The sequence below is a fragment of the Mixophyes fleayi genome, chromosome 11 (genome assembly GCF_038048845.1).
Source record: "Mixophyes fleayi isolate aMixFle1 chromosome 11, aMixFle1.hap1, whole genome shotgun sequence".
In the NCBI taxonomy this organism is placed as follows: Eukaryota; Metazoa; Chordata; class Amphibia; order Anura; family Limnodynastidae; genus Mixophyes; species Mixophyes fleayi.
In genome coordinates, this window is record NC_134412.1 from 91,526,072 (window position 1) to 91,547,882 (window position 21,811).

Genomic DNA, 21,811 nt, shown 5'->3' on the forward strand with positions numbered 1-21,811 from the left:
AAATGATGAAGGGCTGCTGAAATGTTGAGGAAGAAATATGATGAAGTAATGAAGGGAAAAGGATCCAATGATTATAAGGCTTATAATGCAACAATGAGAAAGGAAGAGAATGAAATGACAGCTGAGATATTTGTAGACACGTTATGCAGTATATCTAATGCATCATACCTCCTTGTCGTGAGCGCCAAACTGTTGTACTTCTGTGACTTGCGTCATGTAGCCGATGGAGGAATCTGGTGAAGGAAGGGTGGGGGGAGGATTTTGAAGTATAGAACCTATTATTGCTTCTCACAAAACACAACACTGGAGATAATTTTGCAGTACATTTGCATTCAAGAAATGAACCACTCGTGACCCCAGGTTAAATAGTGTAACTCGTCTTTATTACAATTATGTACAATTATAGTTTGTTTTTTACTGGAAATCTATACATTAGCACACTAATGAGCACAGTTGGTTGATGAAATTAAGGGTGCGTGGCGCTGCACTCATGCAATGAATAAGGATTTGCTTCTTCTCGTCCCAGTCATAATAAAGTTGAGCAGCTACAACTCGGTTGTTGTACATATGGCCTGTTCTGTCTACATCCAGATAGCATTTATCAAAGCACAAATAAGCAATTTCATGAGCAAATCTTAGCTCCGCAGAAACAAATCATTGCTATTTTTATACATCTAGTCAATACACTGATTATATAATTGCTTAATTTTGCCTTTGGGCACGACTGCAGCTATTATTGAGGATGATGGAAACTGTAGTTTGTGAATAGCTGGAGTGACAGGTTACCAACACCGGTTATAAATCATCCACAGTCCAACATTATCTGCTATATATGAGCAGGCCGGGATCTCGTTCACTGTCCGTGGGGCAATACGAAATCGTTAGCAATAAGGGATATAAGGATGATTTGAATTATGGAATTAGAAGCTTAGAAAAAAAGTAAAATTTATGAACACAGAACAGAGAAAAAGTGAAAAGAATGAACCAATGATCACAGAAAGGGATAAAATAACTACAGGATCAAATAAGGAGGCAACAGGATGATGAAATGACGAAGGGAGACATGTAAGGAAGAGGATGAAATGAGGGGGAGAAACTAGAGTGAAGTTTATAGGTGAAATAAGGAGGGGAGAGGAGGATGACATTACTAGGTAAGGAGCGGAGGATGAAACGAGGAGAGCAGCAGAGATATAATTATGTAGGATAAGGTAAAAAATACTACAACGAGGAAGGAAGCGGAGGATGCTACGAGGTGGAGAGCGAAGGATGCAACGAGGCGGGAAGCGGAGGATGCAATGAGGCGAGAGCAGATATATAACTATGTATGATAAGGGAAAAAAACTAGAACGAAGAGGGGAGCGGAGGATGCCGCGAGGTGGGGAGCGGAGGATGCCGCGAGGCGGGGAGCAGAGGATGCCGCGAGGCGGGGAGCAGAGGATGCCGCGAGGCGGGGAGCGGAGGATGCCGCGAGGCGGGGAGCAGAGGATGCAACCAGGAGGGGAGCGGAGGATGCCGCGAGGCGGGGAGCGGAGGATGCAACCAGGAGGGGAGCGGAGGATGCAACCAGGAGGGGAGCGGAGGATGCAACCAGGAGGGGAGCGGAGGATGCCGCGAGGCGGGGAGCGGAGGATGCCGCGAGGCGGGGAGCGGAGGATGCCGCGAGGCGGGGAGCGGAGGATGCGGCGAGGCGGGGAGCGGAGGATGCGGGGAGCGGAGGATGCGGCGAGGCGGGGAGCGGAGGATGCGGCGAGGCGGGGAGCGGAGGATGCGGCGAGGCGGGGAGCGGAGGATGAGGCGGGGAGCGGAGGATGCGGCGAGGCGGGGAGCGGAGGATGCGGCGAGGCGGGGAGCGGAGGATGCGGCGAGGCGGGGAGCGGAGGATGCAACCAGGAGGGGAGCGGAGGATGCAACCAGGAGGGGAGCGGAGGATGCAACCAGGAGGGGAGCGGAGGATGCAACCAGGAGGGGAGCGGAGGATGCAACCAGGAGGGGAGCAGAGGATGCAACCAGGAGGGGAGCAAGGGATGAAATTACTAGATGGGAAGAAGTGTTCTCAATGACAGTTCTGTTGCTATATAGGGACACATTCAGCTGCATATACTCAGGGCCTGGCAGTGAAGACTGGGGTCTTTGCATGCCTCGAGTCACATTGGTTGGAGAGATGATTTTCAAACAACGCAGGGCACTAACGTATTACTAAGACAGTAAGATGTGAATGATTAAATTAACAAAATGAGTGAGGATTGCAACCATAGTCAGAGTGAGAAGATATAAAAACCACAATAATGATACTGTATAAAAATTCTGCTATTTTGTCTGCTGTCATTTGCCAATTAGACTGGAAACTTCAACACATGCAGCACTCACACGAGAAGTGTTTGTCAAGGGTCTGTGTCGCATGCACGCTTACAGTGCGCCAAATGGTGATTACAGGTTGTGTGCTGATCAAGAAGTGATTTTTCATTAAGTAAATCAGTTGAACATTAGTTTTCTTTAATCTCTATTATTGGAAAAGGGGATGTGTTTCTGGTAATTGAGGATATAGGACGCATCCTGCCGTCCATTGTCACATTTCCTTGCAGGCCGGCCGACCACTGCCAAAGGATTAAAAGAGAACCAGGACTATTAGGGGTGGTGGAAGTGAATAGAACTCTCGTTATTTACAAGACATGTAGAGATCACTCTGCAGACACAATGAGAAGACAGCTGGATGGACAGAGACACCGCAGGGCACTCAAAATCCTGGTGTGCGACAGAGATCCTCCAACTGCATATAGAAATGTACCACGATAGATCACACAGTTCCCTGGTGATTGGAATCTGGGGAGGACCCTAATAAAATACTTCAATAAGGTGTGGGGGGGGCAGCTCAGGGGAAGATTTGGAACCTCAATCCAGTACCATCAGTCCAACTCGTTGCTGGCACCCTCTGGCCGGCGCAACTTTTCTACTTGTTCATTGATCTGTCCGTCTCCACCTCTCCGATCTTCAGTCTGGACCCCGATGCGATCTTCTTCATCGGCTTGTCCAACATCCTCTTCCTCCTCCTCCTCTTCGTCTTCTTCGCCCTCCTCCTCTCCCTGGACTTCCATGCGCTCCTGACTCTGCACATCAATCTCAGGATCCTCTTCTCGGGTGGTAGGCATGTGGTGGGAGTTGACCTTGGATCCCTCGGGGCTGTGATTCTCCTTGACGGGAGAAGAGGAGCCGGACTCGTTACTGACAGGGGATATGTCGCTGCTGCTGTTGTGGTTTAACACCGTCTGGCTGGGTAAAGAGGGAGGTTTCACCGGGATTTGCCAGGAAGGCACCGAAGGAGATGGTGGGAATTGTCTCCTAGTAATGAGAAGACCAGTAGGTTAGGTCTAGTAACCTCTACTATATCTCAACTGTATAAATATTCTATAAAGCACAGAAGATGTTCTCCTACAACACCAATAATTGATTTGCACTGGATTAATAATAGCTGCCATGTTTACGTACCACCCTTCAGTGTGTGTTGGTGATATCAAATAGTAATTAGGCTAATTTCGGCGAGGGCATTATAGAGATAGGCAACGCGAATGTCTACACTTTGTAGCTCTGGGAGGGTTATGGGAGTTGTGTTTCAACATTAACTACAGGTCTGAAGTTCGTAGTCTCGGTTTAGAATTAAAGAGTGCCAGGGACGAACATAAAGAAAATTAATAACGTAATATCAATTACAACATTTCAGTGAATTATAACTAGATTGGACCATGATGTAAAATAGGGATGGTGAAATTAAGATGTGTAAAAATAATTAAATGTTGCCCCCAGATACCACTAGCTGATACGGAGCATTTAGTTCTCAGTGACAAGATATCTAGGACAGGAGTGTTACTGAGATCTATAGGAAGAAAGATCCCAGGAGAACTTCACAATAACCTGAAGCCAGCCAGATGGACCAACACTGGTTTGAACTGCGAACGAAAGCCATAAGGAGCATTCAGTGATTTAGTGTTCTGAAGTATGATAAATCGTTTTTTATAGGATTATTACGTGCCTGCCTTCTTCCCATCTTCCAAAAGCAACAACAATATACAGCGCTAACATATACCACAGCGCTGTGCATTGAGAGAATGTCTAGTCTTTCAGTTAGTCCCTGTCCCAGTGGAGCTTACAATCTAATTTCTCTATTATGGGCACAAAAACTTACAAGGGTTCAATACAGACAAAGCCAATTAACCTACCTGGCTATTTTTTGAGTATGGAAGGAAACTGGAGCACCCAGAGGAATCCCACATGAACATGAGGAGAATATACAAACTCCACGCAGATAGCGCTCCGGATGAATTTGAATCCAAGACCCCAGCGTTGCTAACTACTGTGCCGCCATGTCACCCACATAATAAAAGGGAAAAATGGAAGGGAAAGCAGAGCACTATGGGGGAAAAAAAACCTACACACACCACCTTCAGCTTGCAGGAATAGGAGAGGGAAGAGTCCACTCCAACGTGTTGGATTTGTAATGAACACTTTAAATAGACCCATTCATTACGGTGGAATATTTTCATTTGCTTAGCAGGGCGTTAGACCCGCATGGTACAAGCTCTTGCCTTTATCCAGCACCTCCGCCCAGAACGCACAGCCCTCTGTACCTGTTCAGGAGAAGCCCTTTCAGCGAGTAAATTTCAGACTTCAGTTCCTGGATGTTCTGAGAGTCCAGTATTGTGTTAGTGGAACTAGATGCCTAGAACGCAGAGACAGGAACATTGCTGAAATAAAGACTGCCCTGTCCGTGCTTGTGAAAAAATGTAGTAAAGGGATTTGGATCTCACCTTACAAGCGGCCAGTTCCTGGGTCAGATCCTGGATCCTCTGCTGGTGCTGCAGGAGCAGTTCTTGCACAGCAGCCAAGGTTGTCTGCAGCTGAGTCACTACAAGGACACACAGGATGGGCACAGAATGACTACAAACAACTATGAGGTTTATCAGCGTCAATCAAAGGGAGGCTTCCATAATATATAATATAAATGTCTAGTGGCGTGTGTTAGTCTGTCTGTGTGTGTGTGGAAAAAATAAAACCAAGCTGCAGCGCCACCTGCTGGGCGGAGTTATACACTGACCTACTAAATTCTTAGTGTGTGTGGAAAAAAAAATTCAGAAAGGGCTGAAATTTGGAATACTAAGATGTTTTTAATTTGTTAATTTAATTTGTTAATTGTTAAAAGTGTTTATAAAGATTTTAAAAAAATATATATATATTTCTTGAAGGAGAAGTGACAGTTGGGAGTGGTTGGTGGTTGCCGGGGGTGACAGTGGGGAGTGGTTGGTGGTTGCCAGGGGTGACAGTGGGGAGTGGTTGGTGGTTGAGGCCTGGGCTATGGCCCAAATGCATGACAAGAACCTTTTTAACACCTTAAGTAGCTTGATTTGACTAGAATGCATGAGTATCATGCACGGGTTAACTTGTATAATATATACCCTGTAACCAACGTCACACATCCAATGTCTTCTCTCCCATTATTGGATTAAAATCACTGTTTGTATCCAACGTGTCTCTCATACAGCATTATCCATTCAAATGGCTACCCATTGCTTAAACAATTCAAATGTAAGACTATCTTACTCAGTAAATGTAATGTAAATGACAGAGAGGAGATCACTGACGACACTGGAACTACAATCAGGACCCAAATGAATGAAAACTCAATCTCCAACATTCCACTGCAGGTAGAGTGTGTTGGAGTACTTCCTCCATCACAAACAGAAAGAAGCAACAGCTAAAATGGTATTGGTTTAGGACAAAAAGTTCAGCTGTGAAAGCATATCATGTCAGTTATGCTTGCTTTACTTAAAAGCCATTAAAACATTATGTATGATTTTAGCGATATAATTCTCTGCAATCAGAATTTGGCAGATGTTTTCTTTTATTAAGAAACAATACAAGTTGTCAATTTGAGAGTATGTTTCTGGCTTATTTTACATGACACGTCCGCTAAATCTATAACGCAGACCAGACACCTCCTCCCGACTTTAGCTGCTTAGGGCAATTTTACAAATCAGACGGCCTTAGATGCTGCAGAGCTTCTTGGGTAGTGAATCAATAACCAATTTATTCTGGTCCTCCTCTTGTCCTCTATTCCTGCCCTCACTGTACATTTTACAGACTATTTTTTTTTAATGTTGAAAGTTGGAACTTAATGCACTTTTTACAGCTATACTGATATAGTGTCTTAACTCAATTAAAGGATAATTCCACCCAAAACTGAAAATCCATATAGATGTATAGAGAGAGATGCGAGAGAGAGCTATGCGAGCAAGAGAGAGAGATGCGAGAGAGATATGCGAAAGAGAGATGCGAGCGAGCGAGATGCGAGCGAGAGGCAGAGAGATGCGAGCGAGAGGCAGAGAGATGCGAGCGAGAGGCAGAGAGATGCGAGCGAGAGGCAGAGAGATGCGAGCGAGAGGCAGAGAGATGCGAGCGAGAGGCAGAGCTATGCGAGCGAGAGAGAGAGATGCGAAAGAGAGATGCGAGCGAGAGGCAGAGAGATGCGAGCGAGAGGCAGAGAGATGAGAGCGAGAGGCAGAGAGATGCGAGCGAGAGGCAGAGAGATGCGAGCGAGAGGCAGAGAGCTGCGAGCGAGAGGCAGAGAGCTGCGAGCGAGAGGCAGAGAGCTGCGAGCGAGAGGCAGAGAGCTGCGAGCGAGAGGCAGAGAGCTGCGAGCGAGAGGCAGAGAGCTGCGAGCGAGAGGCAGAGAGCTGCGAGCGAGAGGCAGAGAGCTGCGAGCGAGAGGCAGAGAGCTGCGAGCGAGAGGCAGAGAGCTGCGAGCGAGAGAGAGAGAGATGCGAAAGAGATGTGAGCGAGAGGCAGAGAGCTGCGAGCGAGAGGCAGAGAGCTGCGAGCGAGAGGCAGAGAGCTGCGAGCGAGAGGCAGAGAGCTGCGAGCGAGAGGCAGAGATCTGCGAGCGAGAGGCAGAGAGCTGCGAGCGAGAGGCAGAGAGCTGCGAGCGAGAGGCAGAGAGCTGCGAGCGAGAGGCAGAGAGATGCGAGCGAGAGGCAGAGAGATGCGAGCGAGAGGCAGAGAGATGCGAGCGAGAGGCAGAGAGATGCGAGCGAGAGGCAGAGAGATGCGAGCGAGAGGCAGAGAGATGCGAGCGAGAGGCAGAGAGATGCGAGCGAGAGGCAGAGAGATGCGAGCGAGAGGCAGAGCTATGCGAGCGAGAGGCAGAGCTATGCGAGCGAGAGGCAGAGCTATGCGAGCGAGAGAGAGAGATGCGAAAGAGAGATGCGAGCGAGAGGCAGAGAGATGCGAGCGAGAGGCAGAGAGAAGCGAGCGAGAGACAGAGAGAAGCGAGTGAGAGACAGAGAGACGCGAGCGAGAGGCAGAGCTATGCGAGCGAGAGAGAGAGATGCGAGAGAGATATGCGAAAGAGAGATGCGAGCGAGCGAGATGCGAGCGAGAGGCAGAGAGATGCGAGCGAGAGGCAGAGAGATGCGAGCGAGAGGCAGAGAGATGCGAGCGAGAGGCAGAGAGATGCGAGCGAGAGGCAGATTGATGCGAGCGAGAGGCAGAGAGATGCGAGCGAGAGGCAGAGCTATGCGAGCGAGAGAGAGAGATGCGAAAGAGAGATGCGAGCGAGAGGCAGAGAGATGCGAGCGAGAGGCAGAGAGATGCGAGCGAGAGGCAGAGAGATGAGAGCGAGAGGCAGAGAGATGAGAGCGAGAGGCAGAGAGATGCGAGCGAGAGGCAGAGAGATGAGAGCGAGAGGCAGAGAGATGCGAGCGAGAGGCAGAGAGATGCGAGCGAGAGGCAGAGAGATGCGAGCGAGAGGCAGAGAGCTGCGAGCGAGAGGCAGAGAGATGCGAGCGAGAGGCAGAGAGATGCGAGCGAGAGGCAGAGAGATGCGAGCGAGAGGCAGAGAGATGCGAGCGAGAGGCAGAGAGATGCGAGCGAGAGGCAGAGAGATGCGAGCGAGAGGCAGAGAGCTGCGAGCGAGAGGCAGAGAGCTGCGAGCGAGAGGCAGAGAGCTGCGAGCGAGAGGCAGAGAGCTGCGAGCGAGAGGCAGAGAGCTGCGAGCGAGAGGCAGAGAGATGCGAGCGAGAGGCAGAGAGATGCGAGCGAGAGGCAGAGAGATGCGAGCGAGAGGCAGAGAGATGCGAGCGAGAGGCAGAGAGATGCGAAAGAGATGTGAGCGAGAGGCAGAGAGACGCGAGCGAGAGGCAGAGAGAAGCGAGCGAGAGACAGAGAGACGCGAGCGAGAGGCAGAGAGATGCGAGCGAGAGAGAGAGAGATGCGAAAGAGATGTGAGCGAGAGGCAGAGAGACGCGAGCGAGAGGCAGAGAGAAGCGAGCGAGAGACAGAGAGACGCGAGCGAGAGGCAGAGCTATGCGAGCGAGAGAGAGAGATGCGAAAGAGAGATGCGAGCGAGAGGCAGAGAGACGCGAGCGAGAGGCAGAGAGACGCGAGCGAGAGGCAGAGAGACGCGAGCGAGAGGCAGAGAGACGCGAGCGAGAGACAGAGAGACGCGAGCGAGAGACAGAGAGACGCGAGCGAGAGACAGAGAGACGCGAGCGAGAGACAGAGAGACGCGAGCGAGAGACAGAGAGATGCGAGAGGCACGGGAAAGTGAGACAGGCGATAACAAGACAGGAGATAGAGAGCTGTATACAGAGAGAGAGAGAGATCAATAGATATATATATATATATATATAATAATGGTTTAATTTACTTTTTGCTTCCTTTCTGTATTTCAGGACATCTGATTTGTATATATCGCTCTATTCATATGATGGGATTTATATACAATCCATAGAGAGGGGTATAAATAGCTCATACGTGAAGCTAGAACGCAGGCTATATCTGTACACATTCTGCTGTAGTTTAATGAATGAGGCTCAGAACCCAACCAGCAGAGCACAGTCCTAACGGCGGTCTCAGTCCCACTATCCAGCACCGTCTAACATACACAGCCACAATCGTGCAGCTCCTTTGTATCTGTGTCCGGGATTTATGTTCTTCCCGGCTAATCTCTCCCCTCCCATCTCATCTGTGGGATTTGCAATGTATCACTGTGGCGGAGGGTTGACTGGATTGAGAAGTATAGCTGTGTGTGTCCCTTATCACAGACAGTCATTTATCACGGGGTTTATCTGCGGCTCTATCTCTCTGTTTTATAAATCTATCCTTGGCTGTCATCTCTCTGACAGACTGAGGCAACAGGGCCAAGATCCGTCTGTGGCTCTACCTTAGGTACCCGCAGCTATGTACAAAGGAAGATTCCCGCAGGAGAACACGCACCCTGTCACAGGCTGGCCGTGCCCGTCACTAAAAATAACATTTCTAGTGATGGGTCTGAGTCTAGTGATGAGTCTGACAGGGGCTGGGATGAAAACAGACATTCTTGCTAACACTCCCAGGTTTGGTTACCTGAGTGACATCATTACAGAAAGCTGCAAAAGCAGATATGTAGCAATAAAAAAATGTTTATTTTAAGAAAAGTAAAAAAAAAAAAAATAGGGTGGGTCTCGGTGATTCCTCAGAACACAATGTTTTTGTTCTTGATCTTATTTTTTTTTTTAGATTTCAGTGTGTCATAAGTGTTTTGACATCCTGCTGGTTCTCTTAGAGGTTATAATAAATAATATATATATAATAATTTGCTAGATACACTCTATAGTAGAGCGTACCTAGCTCTGACCTTTGCAACATTCTGTCTATGCCCCAGCAATCTGAAACAAGTAGAGAAGCTATTGGCGCTTCTGCATTCATTCCCAATGACTGCACGTTTGTTGGTGGGAGCTAGCAGAGGACTGGATACGCCCAGCCCCCCCCCCCCCCCCCCAAAGATAGAGAGTCTACACCAGTGGTAAGGCTAGGCATAGTAGCAAGCCGTAAGACATACAATTAGGATAATAATTGCAAAATAGACCCATAGGGGGGAATTCAATTCCCCCCGAAGTACCGCCGGGCTAAAACTATTACCGTTATTATGGTAGTTTTAGCCCGGCTTTGAGTTCGCAACTCAGAGAGCTGCGAGGAAAGAGTCAGCGTTAGAACTACCGTAATAACTGTAATAATGCACAGGCAGTGTTACTTTTAACAGTAACGTGGCCAATTGAATACCCCCCTTAGTTTGTTTTGCATATTTAACCCCATAAATTAATCATAAAAGATAACAAACATATTAACGTCTAGTAATCATGACAAAGATATGGAGCTACAACTGATTGGCAGTTCTAGAATCCAGAACATGGAGATAGTTGTGCTACTCTTACTGCAATTATTAACGTATTGCAACGTATTCAGACACAGCCCATTGGGAATATGTGCATTGTATATCCTGGGCCGCTCCGTAAGCTGTCACAGTGTTTAGCAGCACACCGAAATACATGGCAGAGGCTGGAGTAACACACACGAGCGCTACTCCCAGCTCCGGTGACAAACGCACAACACCTTGCTGTCATGCAGCAGAGAATTAAGCTAAACCTCCCTTTACACTAAAGGGCTGTCACTCTAGCCCCCTTATTAATATTCTGAGGTTGGGATCCTTTCCGTAAAAACATAATTAATTGAGGCCACAGCGACAGTAAACAAGCAATTTCAAATTAAACCGAAATGACGGCGTCTTCATTTGCAAATGTGAACAGATTTTGTGAGCAGATAAATGAAGACACCAAGTATCCGGGAGGGGGGGGGGGGGGGGGGCTGGGATGGAGTTGTTAATCGTTACCTGTCTGTGTGATCGTGCAGCTCATCTCAGACACGCTGGACTCGATGCGCTGCAGCTGCTTGCGGCTCTCCTTGCTGCCATTGATTAGCGGGAGCAGGTATCTCTGTATGAGGTAACGACAGACACATCTGACCACACTTTGGATATGTAAGATGCAGCAATATACTCAGTCAGTATTTCTAAAAAAAAAAAGCAAAGCAGCTACCGAATATCACCTCCAAAATGGAGTCTGCTAATTTCTCCCTAGCACAGGGAAATGTATATGTCAGGCATAGTCTTATGGTACAAATTAGGGGGGGTCACCGACGTCTACTACTGTAAAACACAATCTCAGAAACACAACCAATATCCACTACAATAAGCTACTTCAACCCTAGTCTTTTAAATGCTGACAACTCCACTCAGTGGAGGCAGCCATTTTGTGGGAGGGTGCAATATCCATACTATGAATTCACAAGTGATTTGGGACATTACTGAGGCACAAGGCACAAAGTACCTCAAGTCTCAGCCATCAAACAAGTTTCTAGTGAGGCGATAGGCTGCGTGCTCATGGACACTGGTTTACCACACAAAATGGCCACCTCCATTGTGTAAAGGTGACAGGTCCTCTTTAACTATACTGGCTTTTTATGTGAGAAAACATGACAATGTACAGCAGAAAGACTGGTTGCAAGGAAAAAAACATATTATTAAGGTGATTAATCAGATATTTTGGGTGTAGTTTCCATTCACAAAACAACCACTGTAAACAAAGCAAGCTATGACGAACTACTTTTTTACTAGAACTAGGACAAAACAATGTAGGTTCCCAGTATAGGGATGTTCCCTACCACACAAAACACAGAAGCCGCCTAGTGAGAGACGTGATTACAGGTCTGGACCACAAGACACTCGTTATTTTGTGCTTGTACTACTCAAAACCCATAGATATAATGAGCACATCACTAGGTGACAACGTGAGCACTTACCTTGTACAGTTGGTGGAAGCCAAACGCTATGCCGGCTAGAATGACAGCGAGCGCCCCATATTCTCTCCAGCGAGAGGCGGGGGGACCTGTGTGGAGAATGTACGAGCAGTATTATACGGGGGGTTCCCCAGATAGAGACCAGGGGTCTGTGTTATCAGAGGGAAGAATGTAATGTCAAGTTTATTTCACTGCGACTAATACTTATACAACGACAGAGCCCAGGACTCCTAAGAGACAAGGAGGGAATAAATGAAACAACGATACACCGGACAGAGAGCGCCCAGGGGACTTGAGAGTCAAAGGCTTAATATTATTGCATATATTGTGCACCAGTCATCATCACCATTTATTTATATAGCGCAACTAATTCCACAGCGCTGTACAGAGAACTCATTCACATCAGTCCCTGCCCCATTGGAGCTTACAGTCTAAATTCCCTAACACACACACAGACAGACTAGGGTCAATTTTGACAGCAGCCAATTAATCTACCAGTATGTTTTTGGAGTGTGGGAGGAAACCGGAGCACCCAGAGGAAACCCACGCAAACGCGGGGAGAAGATACAAACTCCACACAGATAAGGCCATGGACAGGAATTGAACTCATGACCCCAGTGCTGTGAGGCAGAAGTGCTAACCACTGAGCCACCTTGCTGCCCAAAAAACGTCAGAAAAACATGTGGACACAAGGGAGTATAAAGGCAGGGTTATTTCGCTGCACCCCTAAATTTAACAACACCTAGTACCCAGAGAGAGGGATAGAAACTGGGGGAACTATAAGACAAAGTGGGGGAATGTAGAGACAGGTTCATTCCAATGCACCTTAATATGTTTGTGTTCCGGGGTTCCAGGATGACGAGCGGCCAGTTAGGGGGGGAAGGAGGATAGGAAGGGCTCATGAAACGGAATCTGCAGGACCCAGCGGCAGCTGAGAGGTTAAAGGGGTGGAATTAATGTCAGGCTAACCCCTAGCTCAGAGTCTACGGTGGATCCTGGGAGTGAGCGCTTTTATTGCCCCCTCCTTTTCATTATTAATGAAACGGGACTGGGATGATCTTTCACAAAAGTTCAGCGAGTCTATAAAGCCTCTGAGCTGAAATGCCATCTCACTCGTTTTACATTAAGTGACACAAGTCTGTCTCGTGGCAAAATTAAAAAAAGAAAAACGAACATAAGAGGAGGGGGGGGGGAGGGGGGGCAGGGACGGAATGGAGATGGCGGAGAGGGAAGAAAGACAACTTTTACTTTCCGGAGATGATGGATTAGATGAGCTCTGCCTGTTCGTTGTGCGGTCACTGCACTAACGCTCCCCTAGAAGTGCAACTGGCTCTATCAAATTCACAAAACACCAGACACTACCCCTTACCAGAGCCAAGGGCAGCCCACATTATAATCTTCATATATGCATAGGCAAAAAATATATATATAAACATCAAAACACACAGTAAGTCTATAGCCTATATTTATCTTGTCTTAAAATAGTTAACAACTCATTGCAAGTGTCTACAAGGTGTTTAATAATGGGAGAACTGGACAAAGGACTTGGCTCAGTGCTGCCAACTGCTGGTCACAAGTAATTGTTGCAGACGCACATTTTTCTACGGGTCATTTCTAGTTTAACCTCTGCTATTGGCCTAAGGGGGGACTGTTAGATGTTGGTGAGGGCTAAATAAAGAAAAAGAAAACACTAAAAACGAAGCCTTTCTGGGACACATAGCAAAACAGAAACCATATAGTTTGATAGAAAATGGTAATTCTTAATGGAATGTTGCCTGTAATGATAATTTCATCATATTTATTGTAAATGTATATTTGCCCTATTGTGGCTCTAGGTAAACAAAGAGAAAAGCTCAGTAACTACAGCATCAGGCAGTGGTTGAGAACATGGGGGTAAGTATAGTAAATAATGGTAGTTTATCCTATGCTCTACCATCCACTATTACAGCCGTAGACCAGTCACAGGAAGCTGAAGACCAGTTTTTCTTGCTAGTTAAATCTTCTGACACTCCCCAGGGTGGTGTTCCGTGGAAAAATGTCAAAAACAACTTATTTAACCCTGTATTTTTTGTTAGTTATCAAATGATATGAGCAGAAAAGGCCCGATAAGACTTACAGAAAAAGGGAACTATTCTAAAATCCGAGTGGCTTAATACACAAAGTACTGACATATCCTGTCCGTTTAACTATGGAAAAAGTCCCACTTTTTAATTAAGATATGAATTTATATATTGTTCCCGAATAGACAACTTTAAATTCAGCAATTTTGACACGTGTCACTGCTGTACTATAGGAGATTTAGTAAATCACTTTTCCTAACTTACAAAACAAACCGCCGTGGTGTCATCTCTCCTGTACATCAAAGAGAGGCTGAGAAACAGTCTGTAAAACAACGGTGTTTGGCTGCAGATCACCTGGCTAATTTACAACATTGTAAAACAGTGGTAAATAACAATAAAAAATAGTGTAGATTTATTGCTCATAGTGCAGAAAAACTATGTTATACCTTAGCCATCCTAAAGAAAATTGATGTAAAATAAGTTTTCACGTTGCCCTACTGACATCTCCTTATTGGCCATTTTGGGCATTGCTAGTCGCACATTGATGGACATGCTGGGCATGTTTAACCATGGGCTGTTTGGCCATTAAGATTGTGTTTTGGGAATGGTCCTTGTTCTCAACCACCTTGTTTCACTGGTAGCGATCCCTGGACTCTGGGATCAGTCCAAAGACGAGAGTTGCCACCTAGACTCTTGGTCAAGTAAATGAATGTGTACTTGTGGCATTTACTCGTTGGCATACCCGCATGTCTGTCAAATTATTTAATAAAAAATTATCTTGGTTCCATAGACTGTGACCCAGAACATAAGGACTCGATCTTAAATTTGCTGATTTAGTGATCTGACATCCAGACTTGGCTCGCTGTTCTAGTCAGAACAATTTTGTAACTCGTGAACGGTGCATATTGTTTCATACTTAGGGCTAGATTTACTAAGCTGCGGGTTTGAAAAAGTGGGGATGTTGCCTATAGCAACCAATCAGATTCTAGCTATCATTTTGTAGAAGGTACTAAATAAATGAAAGCTAGAATCTGATTGGTTGCTATAGGCAACATCCCCACTTTTTCAAACCCGCAGCTTAGTAAATCTAGTCCTTAGTCTTTTGGATGGTTCTTCTGGAACAGGGAAGGAAATAAAGCTTTGTGGTGGGAATAGAATTCTGTACTTATTTCACAGAAGGTTTAGGAAATACTCCTCCGATATGCGTCTCTCACATGCGTCGGGGAATATTTAGGAGTCTTTGAAGGATTGCTTTATATTGCTGCAGTCTCCATGTTTGCGATTCACTTTTGTTCAAGGACTGAGAGGCAAAAGCTCCCTGATATGGTCTAAGCTGGCAAAAAAATGGCTTCCTGCATCTCCAAAATTTTAGCGGTTCATTGTTTAGCAAGTGTCAGTAAAAGCAATTCTTGTCACTTAAGAAATCTATTTTCACGATGCCGTCAAGACTTTTGTTGCATGAACCTTGATATCCCATTTAGCCTTAAGTCCACTTGGAAAAAGGTTCATGGATGTAAATCTCTTAGGGAGGCTGAGAGCGTTCGTCAGGTGCTTTCCACTGACTTAATGAGGTCCTTAACCACAGAATAAATAGGAAACTATTGATGTCCTTATTAGCCTGTAGAGCTGACGTTCTAGCCTAGAATCTGTTCTGTCATTTATCATAGAGTAGCTGTTGGGTAAAGGGAGGACTCTCATGATGACAGAGAATTGTACAAAAATTGTTGCGTTAGGTTCTAGGGCGCAATCAGGATATGTAACTGCAGGTGTGTTAAAATTAAATGAACTTTAATGTGATAAGTATCACTGTGACATCAAAATGATCAATTCTGGCCAGAATAACATACAGAGTTATGACATGCATAGGCAGCGATATGTTGAGATGCTGGTAATATCGCTGTGAGGTTTAAATTAAAAACAGTTCAAGTCAAATAATGACATAAAAACAAAATGCAGATATACAACTTATATCTATGCAGAAATAAGTCCGTCCAGTGGATGATGCAAAGTATGTGAAGATATTCGGAATGTTTCAATAATGGATAGTTCCATACATAGACTGTAAAAGTCAAATGTATCCAGATGTTGTTGTGGGAACTAGTCCCAATGACTCACGTTTGTGATAGGATGTTACTTGTAGAGTAGTGACGTTCCTCTCCTATAGTCCGGGCACTCCTTCCCTCCCCGAATGTGAGTGGTGCTGCTCAATCGTGGGTCCCGTCGGAGACGTCCAGTTTCCAAGGCTGCGCATGCTCAGTCTGACCTCTGTGTCTGCCGACTGGTGATGAAGCCACGTCTGGTGTGGTTACAGCCTGCGTGTATTTGGGCAATGTTTAAATGATTGTGGCAGGTCCTGGTGATGAGTGTGGGATACAGCCAAGGCTGATGTTGAAAGTTGAGAAATATAACGTTAACCCAACGCGTTTCGCTCTTCAAAAGAGTATGGGCTTCCTCAGGGACATGTAGAACATATCCCTGAGATGCTATTACCAGCTGAGACGCTACTACCAGCATCTCAACATATTGCTGCTTATGCATGTTATAACTCTGTATGTTATTCTGGCCAGAATTGATCATTTTGATGTCGCAGTGATATTTTAACACACCTGCAATTACATATCCTCTTGCGCCCTAGAACCTAACACAACAATTTCTGTACTAACCTTTAGAGGGTGGGAACTCCCCCATCATTACAGGCTCTACTTAGTGGCTGCACTTACATCCAGCAGGAAGCGCGGCTTCTCCCACTACCATTGTTATCATAAATGGTATCTCTGTCTACAAAGGTGGCGGTAATAAGGGAGGAACCCCCAGACGCAATTACGCAGACATCCCTGCTACTACAAAGACCCAATGCTCAGAGATGTTGCACATCCTGACCTAGGGCTACTTGTGAGAGCTCTTCGTGCTGAGCCAAGGAGGAGACAGTAACTCCTGGGAGTACTTTTACTCCTAACCATAGAGAGGACAGAAAATGATTCTATCCCCGATTCCGGTGGCAGGACACGACAACTGACAGATAATGTATGAGAAAGGGGAGGAGTCTGCTTAAACTTCCCAAGTTTGTCCCGCCTCCAGCCATCCTGGGATGATAAACCCATACAGTGGTGCTAGAAAGTTAGTGAACGCTTTAGAACCTTTTCCGGCCTGATGAGCATCCACAAGTCTTTTTCTAAGGTCCTCAGAAATCTCCTCTGGTGGAGGCAAGGCTGGTGTCCACAAACCTGTGTGCTGAAGACCAGTCTTTGGTTTATTTTTTTATTTTTAAATAGGACAGAGCTTCCCAAATTGACACTCACTGATTGACACTCCTACCCTAACTATCCCCTTAACCGAACTGATAATCCTAGAGGTTTACATACTTTTGGGGCAGCACGGTGGCTCAGTGGTTAGCACTTCTGCCTCACATCACTGTGTTCATGAGTTCAATTCCCGACCATGGCCTTATCTGTGTGGAGTTTGTATGTTCTCCCCGTGTTTGCGTGGGTTTCCTCTGGGTGCTCAGGTTTCCTCCCACACTCCAAAAACATACTGGTAGGTTAATTGGCTGCTATCAAATTGACCCTAGTCTGTCTCTCTCTCTGTCTGTGTGTTTGTTAGGGAATTTAGACTGTAAGCTCCAATGGGGCAGGGACTGATGTGAATGAGTTCTCTGTACAGCGCTGCGGAATCAGTGGCGCTATATAAATAAATGGTAATGACGATGATGATGATGATACTTTTTCCGACAAAGAAATTCAATGTTGGATCAATTTGATCGATAAATGAATGAAAAATGATATCCTTTCACGTGTTATCTGATTTACTGGATTCTCTGTATCTATTTTTAAGACTTGGATGAAGATCTGAACGTCTTTAAGGTCATCTATTTATATATTATTTCTAAGCAGTCTTATTCTTTAATTTAACTCAGCAGACCAAACAATACATCATGACATTAATTAGAAATATGAGCATACATTATGCCGTTTTCTTAAATGAAAATTTATAGAAAAGTAAAAACGAACGTTAAATAGAAAACTATGTATAGACCCTTTCAGACGCTGCCCCATTTACCGATATTTTGCTAAGGAAGAACGTGAATGAGAAGCTCTGTACGGCTTTTTTTTTTCTTTTTTTTTTCACCGCTTTGCAATTAAGCGAATCTGTGAAGAAATTAATGTGATTTCTCCCCACAGTTCAAGCTTCTCCCAGTCTGGGCTGACAGCACAGACTTTCCGCCCAAGATCCACCATCACGCTGACTGATGCACCTAAGAACTAATCGCATGTCAAACACAAGATATTTTATGTAATAAATTACAGGCAAAAAGTAATTTCAGTGTCATTTATCAGCATTATTATCCGTCTTGTTTCTCAGGATTAATCAACATTTTTTTTTTTTCAAACGCCATTGGCTAAATACTGGTATAATTTTACAGTCTCCGTCAGTAAAAGTGTGAGAGTATTTAGCTATAAAAGGGTTAAACCGCCTTTTCATATCAGAAAACAGTGTAAATGGTGGTACAAGGCACTCTCGTCAAATTTTGCTGGAAAAAAATGGATTATCATCAATTTTTTTAGTCAGAAATTGACTTTAAATCTCAAACACGCCCAGAAAAAAACAAAAAAAAAACACTAATTTTTCCACATCTCTAATACATGCATCAGGATTGGATGAGACCGTTGTCGACAGTGAAGCAGAATATTATTAACTACACCCTCACTCACAATCTATGGGGTAATTACATTTACATTTTAATTTAGGAAAAATACATCTATTACCATCCCCACTTACAAACAACAGTCTTGATTTCTAATTAACGAATAGGGTTAGAATAGGATATGTGACAGGGGTTCCTGAACAGCACATGGCACGGCAGACAAAAGGTCACAATTTAAAGCGACACTAATTCTAAGGGCAGGAACACTGCAGTTGGTCATAAAACTGCTGTTCCCTTGAGACTGTTGCCATGACTTCATTTATCATTATTATTATTTTGTAACCGTCACGAGAACAATCTAGTCTTTGGACAGGACATACTAAACTGCCCTCTCAAAGGGGTCAGTGGAACCTCTTCAGTGATTAGAGTGCAAGAAGCAGAGGAAGGTATTTGATGCTGTTGTTAATTACATAACAATGTCTGCTCTGTGTACTTCAACAAAATGGCAGACAAAAATGGAGTGGAGAGGCGATAAGTCTGCTAGTGTACAGCTCCTGATGTCATTTCTAAAGCGCGAGACCTGCCATAATTTAGTTGTACAAGTAAAACGGAGATGAGAATTGACTACTGATATATTTAAAAGAGTAAAAATTATGGATTAGTAAAAAGCTACAGACAAAACAAAGACAGCACAGTCTGTAGCAGGGATTGAAAACTTTCGGCTCTTCAGCTGTCGTGGCCCTGTAAGACGATGGCTATCAGAAGCTGGCAGGGCATGCTGGAATATGTGGTTCCCCAACAGCTGTAGAGCCATAGACTGCATTATTTTATTTGCTTTAAATATGTAAATAAACTTAACAGTACAAGTTAAACTGCACAGCTTAGGTCTCTGCCAGGACACACTTATGAGTGTGGGGAAAGCTGCCATATTAATTTGTTAGTGCACATGGTTTCGAGTACAGAAAAGGTTGGTTTTTGGGAGAAACTTTGGCGTTGATGAAGAACCTTAAAATTTTAATTTGACAAGTGCAAGATGGCCGCTCTCACGTAAACATAGATCAGGATTTTCAAGAGTGTCCACGGGCATCATCAGACACTCTGATAGAACTGTGTGATTTCAAACTGATAACGTCAGTGACATTCCCCAAAAGGAGTGGGGTAGGACTTACAAACCTTGAAATTTTATGTATTGTTTATTGTCTGTCTCCCACTAATCTATCCCCCTGCGCCAACTTCTGCTTGCATTTATTTTGAATTGTTTTGTGAAGTACAGGCTATTCTTCACTTGAAGTAGTGGCAGCATCCCATTTCCCCTCCCCCAATCCTTGGAGTGCGCAGACCTAAAACTTTTGTATTTAGATCAGGATTTGTTTACATATTACGTCACTCACTGTATGGTTGAACTGCCAACTGGAGAGGATGTCCAGGTTGGGGCAAACTTGGGACACCCAAGGGGGGTGGGTCGTCCTGGGAAGTGCCAGACTGCTGGAGCGCCAACTCAATCTCCTCATCGCTTAATCCTACAAGGGAAGAAAAGACAAAACGGGTTATTGCGCTGAGAGGGAAATATATAAAAATAAAATATGTTCCTCCGTCTCACAGGCTCAGAGCCTGCGCCGGGGAAATTGTTGAAGGTTTGATGTTTCTCATTCAATTTGCTTAATTTCTCAACAGTTTTATTACTGCCGTTCAGTGTCTGATACGCCACAAACACTCCCCTCAACACAACACATCAGCAGCGAACGCAGCTCATCTGCTGCGCCGTTAACCCTTCCCTCCCCCATTGGAACACAACATGCAGGAAGTTACAGAGGAACTTTAATGGTTAATAGGTTAGCGCCCTTCATTCAGCTCACGTAAAATGCGATGAAACCAGACAAAACAGAAGGGGGTGGATGAAAACTAACCAAAGCTAATTATGTAAAGAGGCAGCTCGTTAACGTACATTATTACTATAGGGGAAGAGAAGGAGTCTACGTTTTATGACAAACGCAGAAATAAAAAGGAAATCAAAAGCAAAACACAATGATTATAGAAAGAGGGAACGAGATCCAAAAAGAATACCAAACAGTGCCGGCGGGAAAATGCCACAGGATGTACCCGCCTGGTATAGACATGTTTGTTTATCCCACCTTATGTTGTAAAGATCCCACACTAAGGGGGGTATTCAATTGTTTGGTTTCCCCGCGGCGTTAAAACTATTACCGGTATTACGGTAATAGTAAGCTGGATTTCAGCTCGCGGCTCAGGGAGCTTCAAGCTGAAATCCAGCGAGAAAACTACCGTAATAACGGTATTTACGCGCACTATTACCATAATAATGGTAATAGTGCGCACGCCGCGAGATTTTTGGCGTTTTCGCCAACAACTGAATATGCCCCTAACTGTTCTACACAAAATTATAGAGTTTAATTTGGTTATAAAGTAGTCAGAGGTCACAACTGAAGGCCATGACTGACCGGGAATGAAATGAGCTTCAAAAAGTTTCCATTACAACAATGAAAGGATGTTCGATTATTTCAAATGTACCCGATACTAGGAGTACTCTACATTATCCAAACTGTCCCCTCAGCACGCCAGGACTGCATATATGTAAGTCACAGGAGGTGAAATCCGTGTCAGCAACACCAATAGACTCCTCGCCCCCCCCACTAGAAGGATGACAAGAGGTTAACAAGAGCAGATCGTCCGAGAGCGAAGGACGTTGCAGCGCTGGCTGTTATTATAAACCCCCTCGCCGTTGTTTATCACCAGCCTGACTAATGCAGCTTTTTTTTTTGTGTGTGTTTTTTTTTTTTTGTTTCGAATAATCTAATGCAAATTAGACACACGCGTCTCCCAGTTGATTGCTATCTGAGCTGAATAATCTGCGAGACACTGAGGGGACACAAGGCAAGGACTCTGAGCGAAGCAAGATCCTTGGCAGTCACATAGAAACCAGCAGCCTTTAGATGACAACTATCTGCGGCGTGGAGACAATATATAGACACAGTCCTACTTTTGTAGTATATTATTTGTACCCATATATGCTCATTTCTATCAGCCCAATGACCCTTTCTTAATTCAAGGATTTCAATGTAGAACGTATTGACCCAACCAAACTGACCGATTTCTCCGTGGGTGAACTGTTTGACCAGACATTACCTAAAATATATATATATATATTTAATAACATCATACATTTACCAATCTCCATAATGTAAGTCAAGTTTCCAACAGATCAAGGTTATTTTGTTACATCCAGACTTCCAAAATTCACTCGTCAAGTTAAGTTGGGAATTTTATTACGGCTCTGTACATAAATCACTGGCCTGTCAGGTGTCTCGGGTCGCAGCCTATGATCTTCAGAGACACTGACTGCTAACACTAATATAAGGATGAGAAATGTTGTATTTGAGGCACGGAAGGGGGGGGGGGGGTTTGAATAAATTGCCTGGACCTTCATGGTTTC

The 21,811-nt window shown here is 45.0% G+C and overlaps 1 protein-coding gene across 1 annotated transcript in view; it reads right to left on the reverse strand.

The window, feature by feature from the left end:
- Positions 1–361: 361 nt before the first annotated feature.
- Positions 362–21,811, reverse strand: part of PEX14 (peroxisomal biogenesis factor 14) — a 78,022-nt gene continuing 56,572 nt past the window's right edge. Inside the window, exons 4-9 of the mRNA XM_075190252.1 lie at positions 19,752–19,880; positions 11,662–11,747; positions 10,694–10,796; positions 4,800–4,897; positions 4,620–4,711; positions 362–3,336 (exon numbers count right to left, since the gene is read on the reverse strand). Of these exons, the coding sequence (XP_075046353.1) occupies positions 2,904–3,336; positions 4,620–4,711; positions 4,800–4,897; positions 10,694–10,796; positions 11,662–11,747; positions 19,752–19,880 (941 nt within the window). The 3' untranslated portion in view covers positions 362–2,903. The remainder of the gene's footprint in view (positions 3,337–4,619; positions 4,712–4,799; positions 4,898–10,693; positions 10,797–11,661; positions 11,748–19,751; positions 19,881–21,811) is intronic.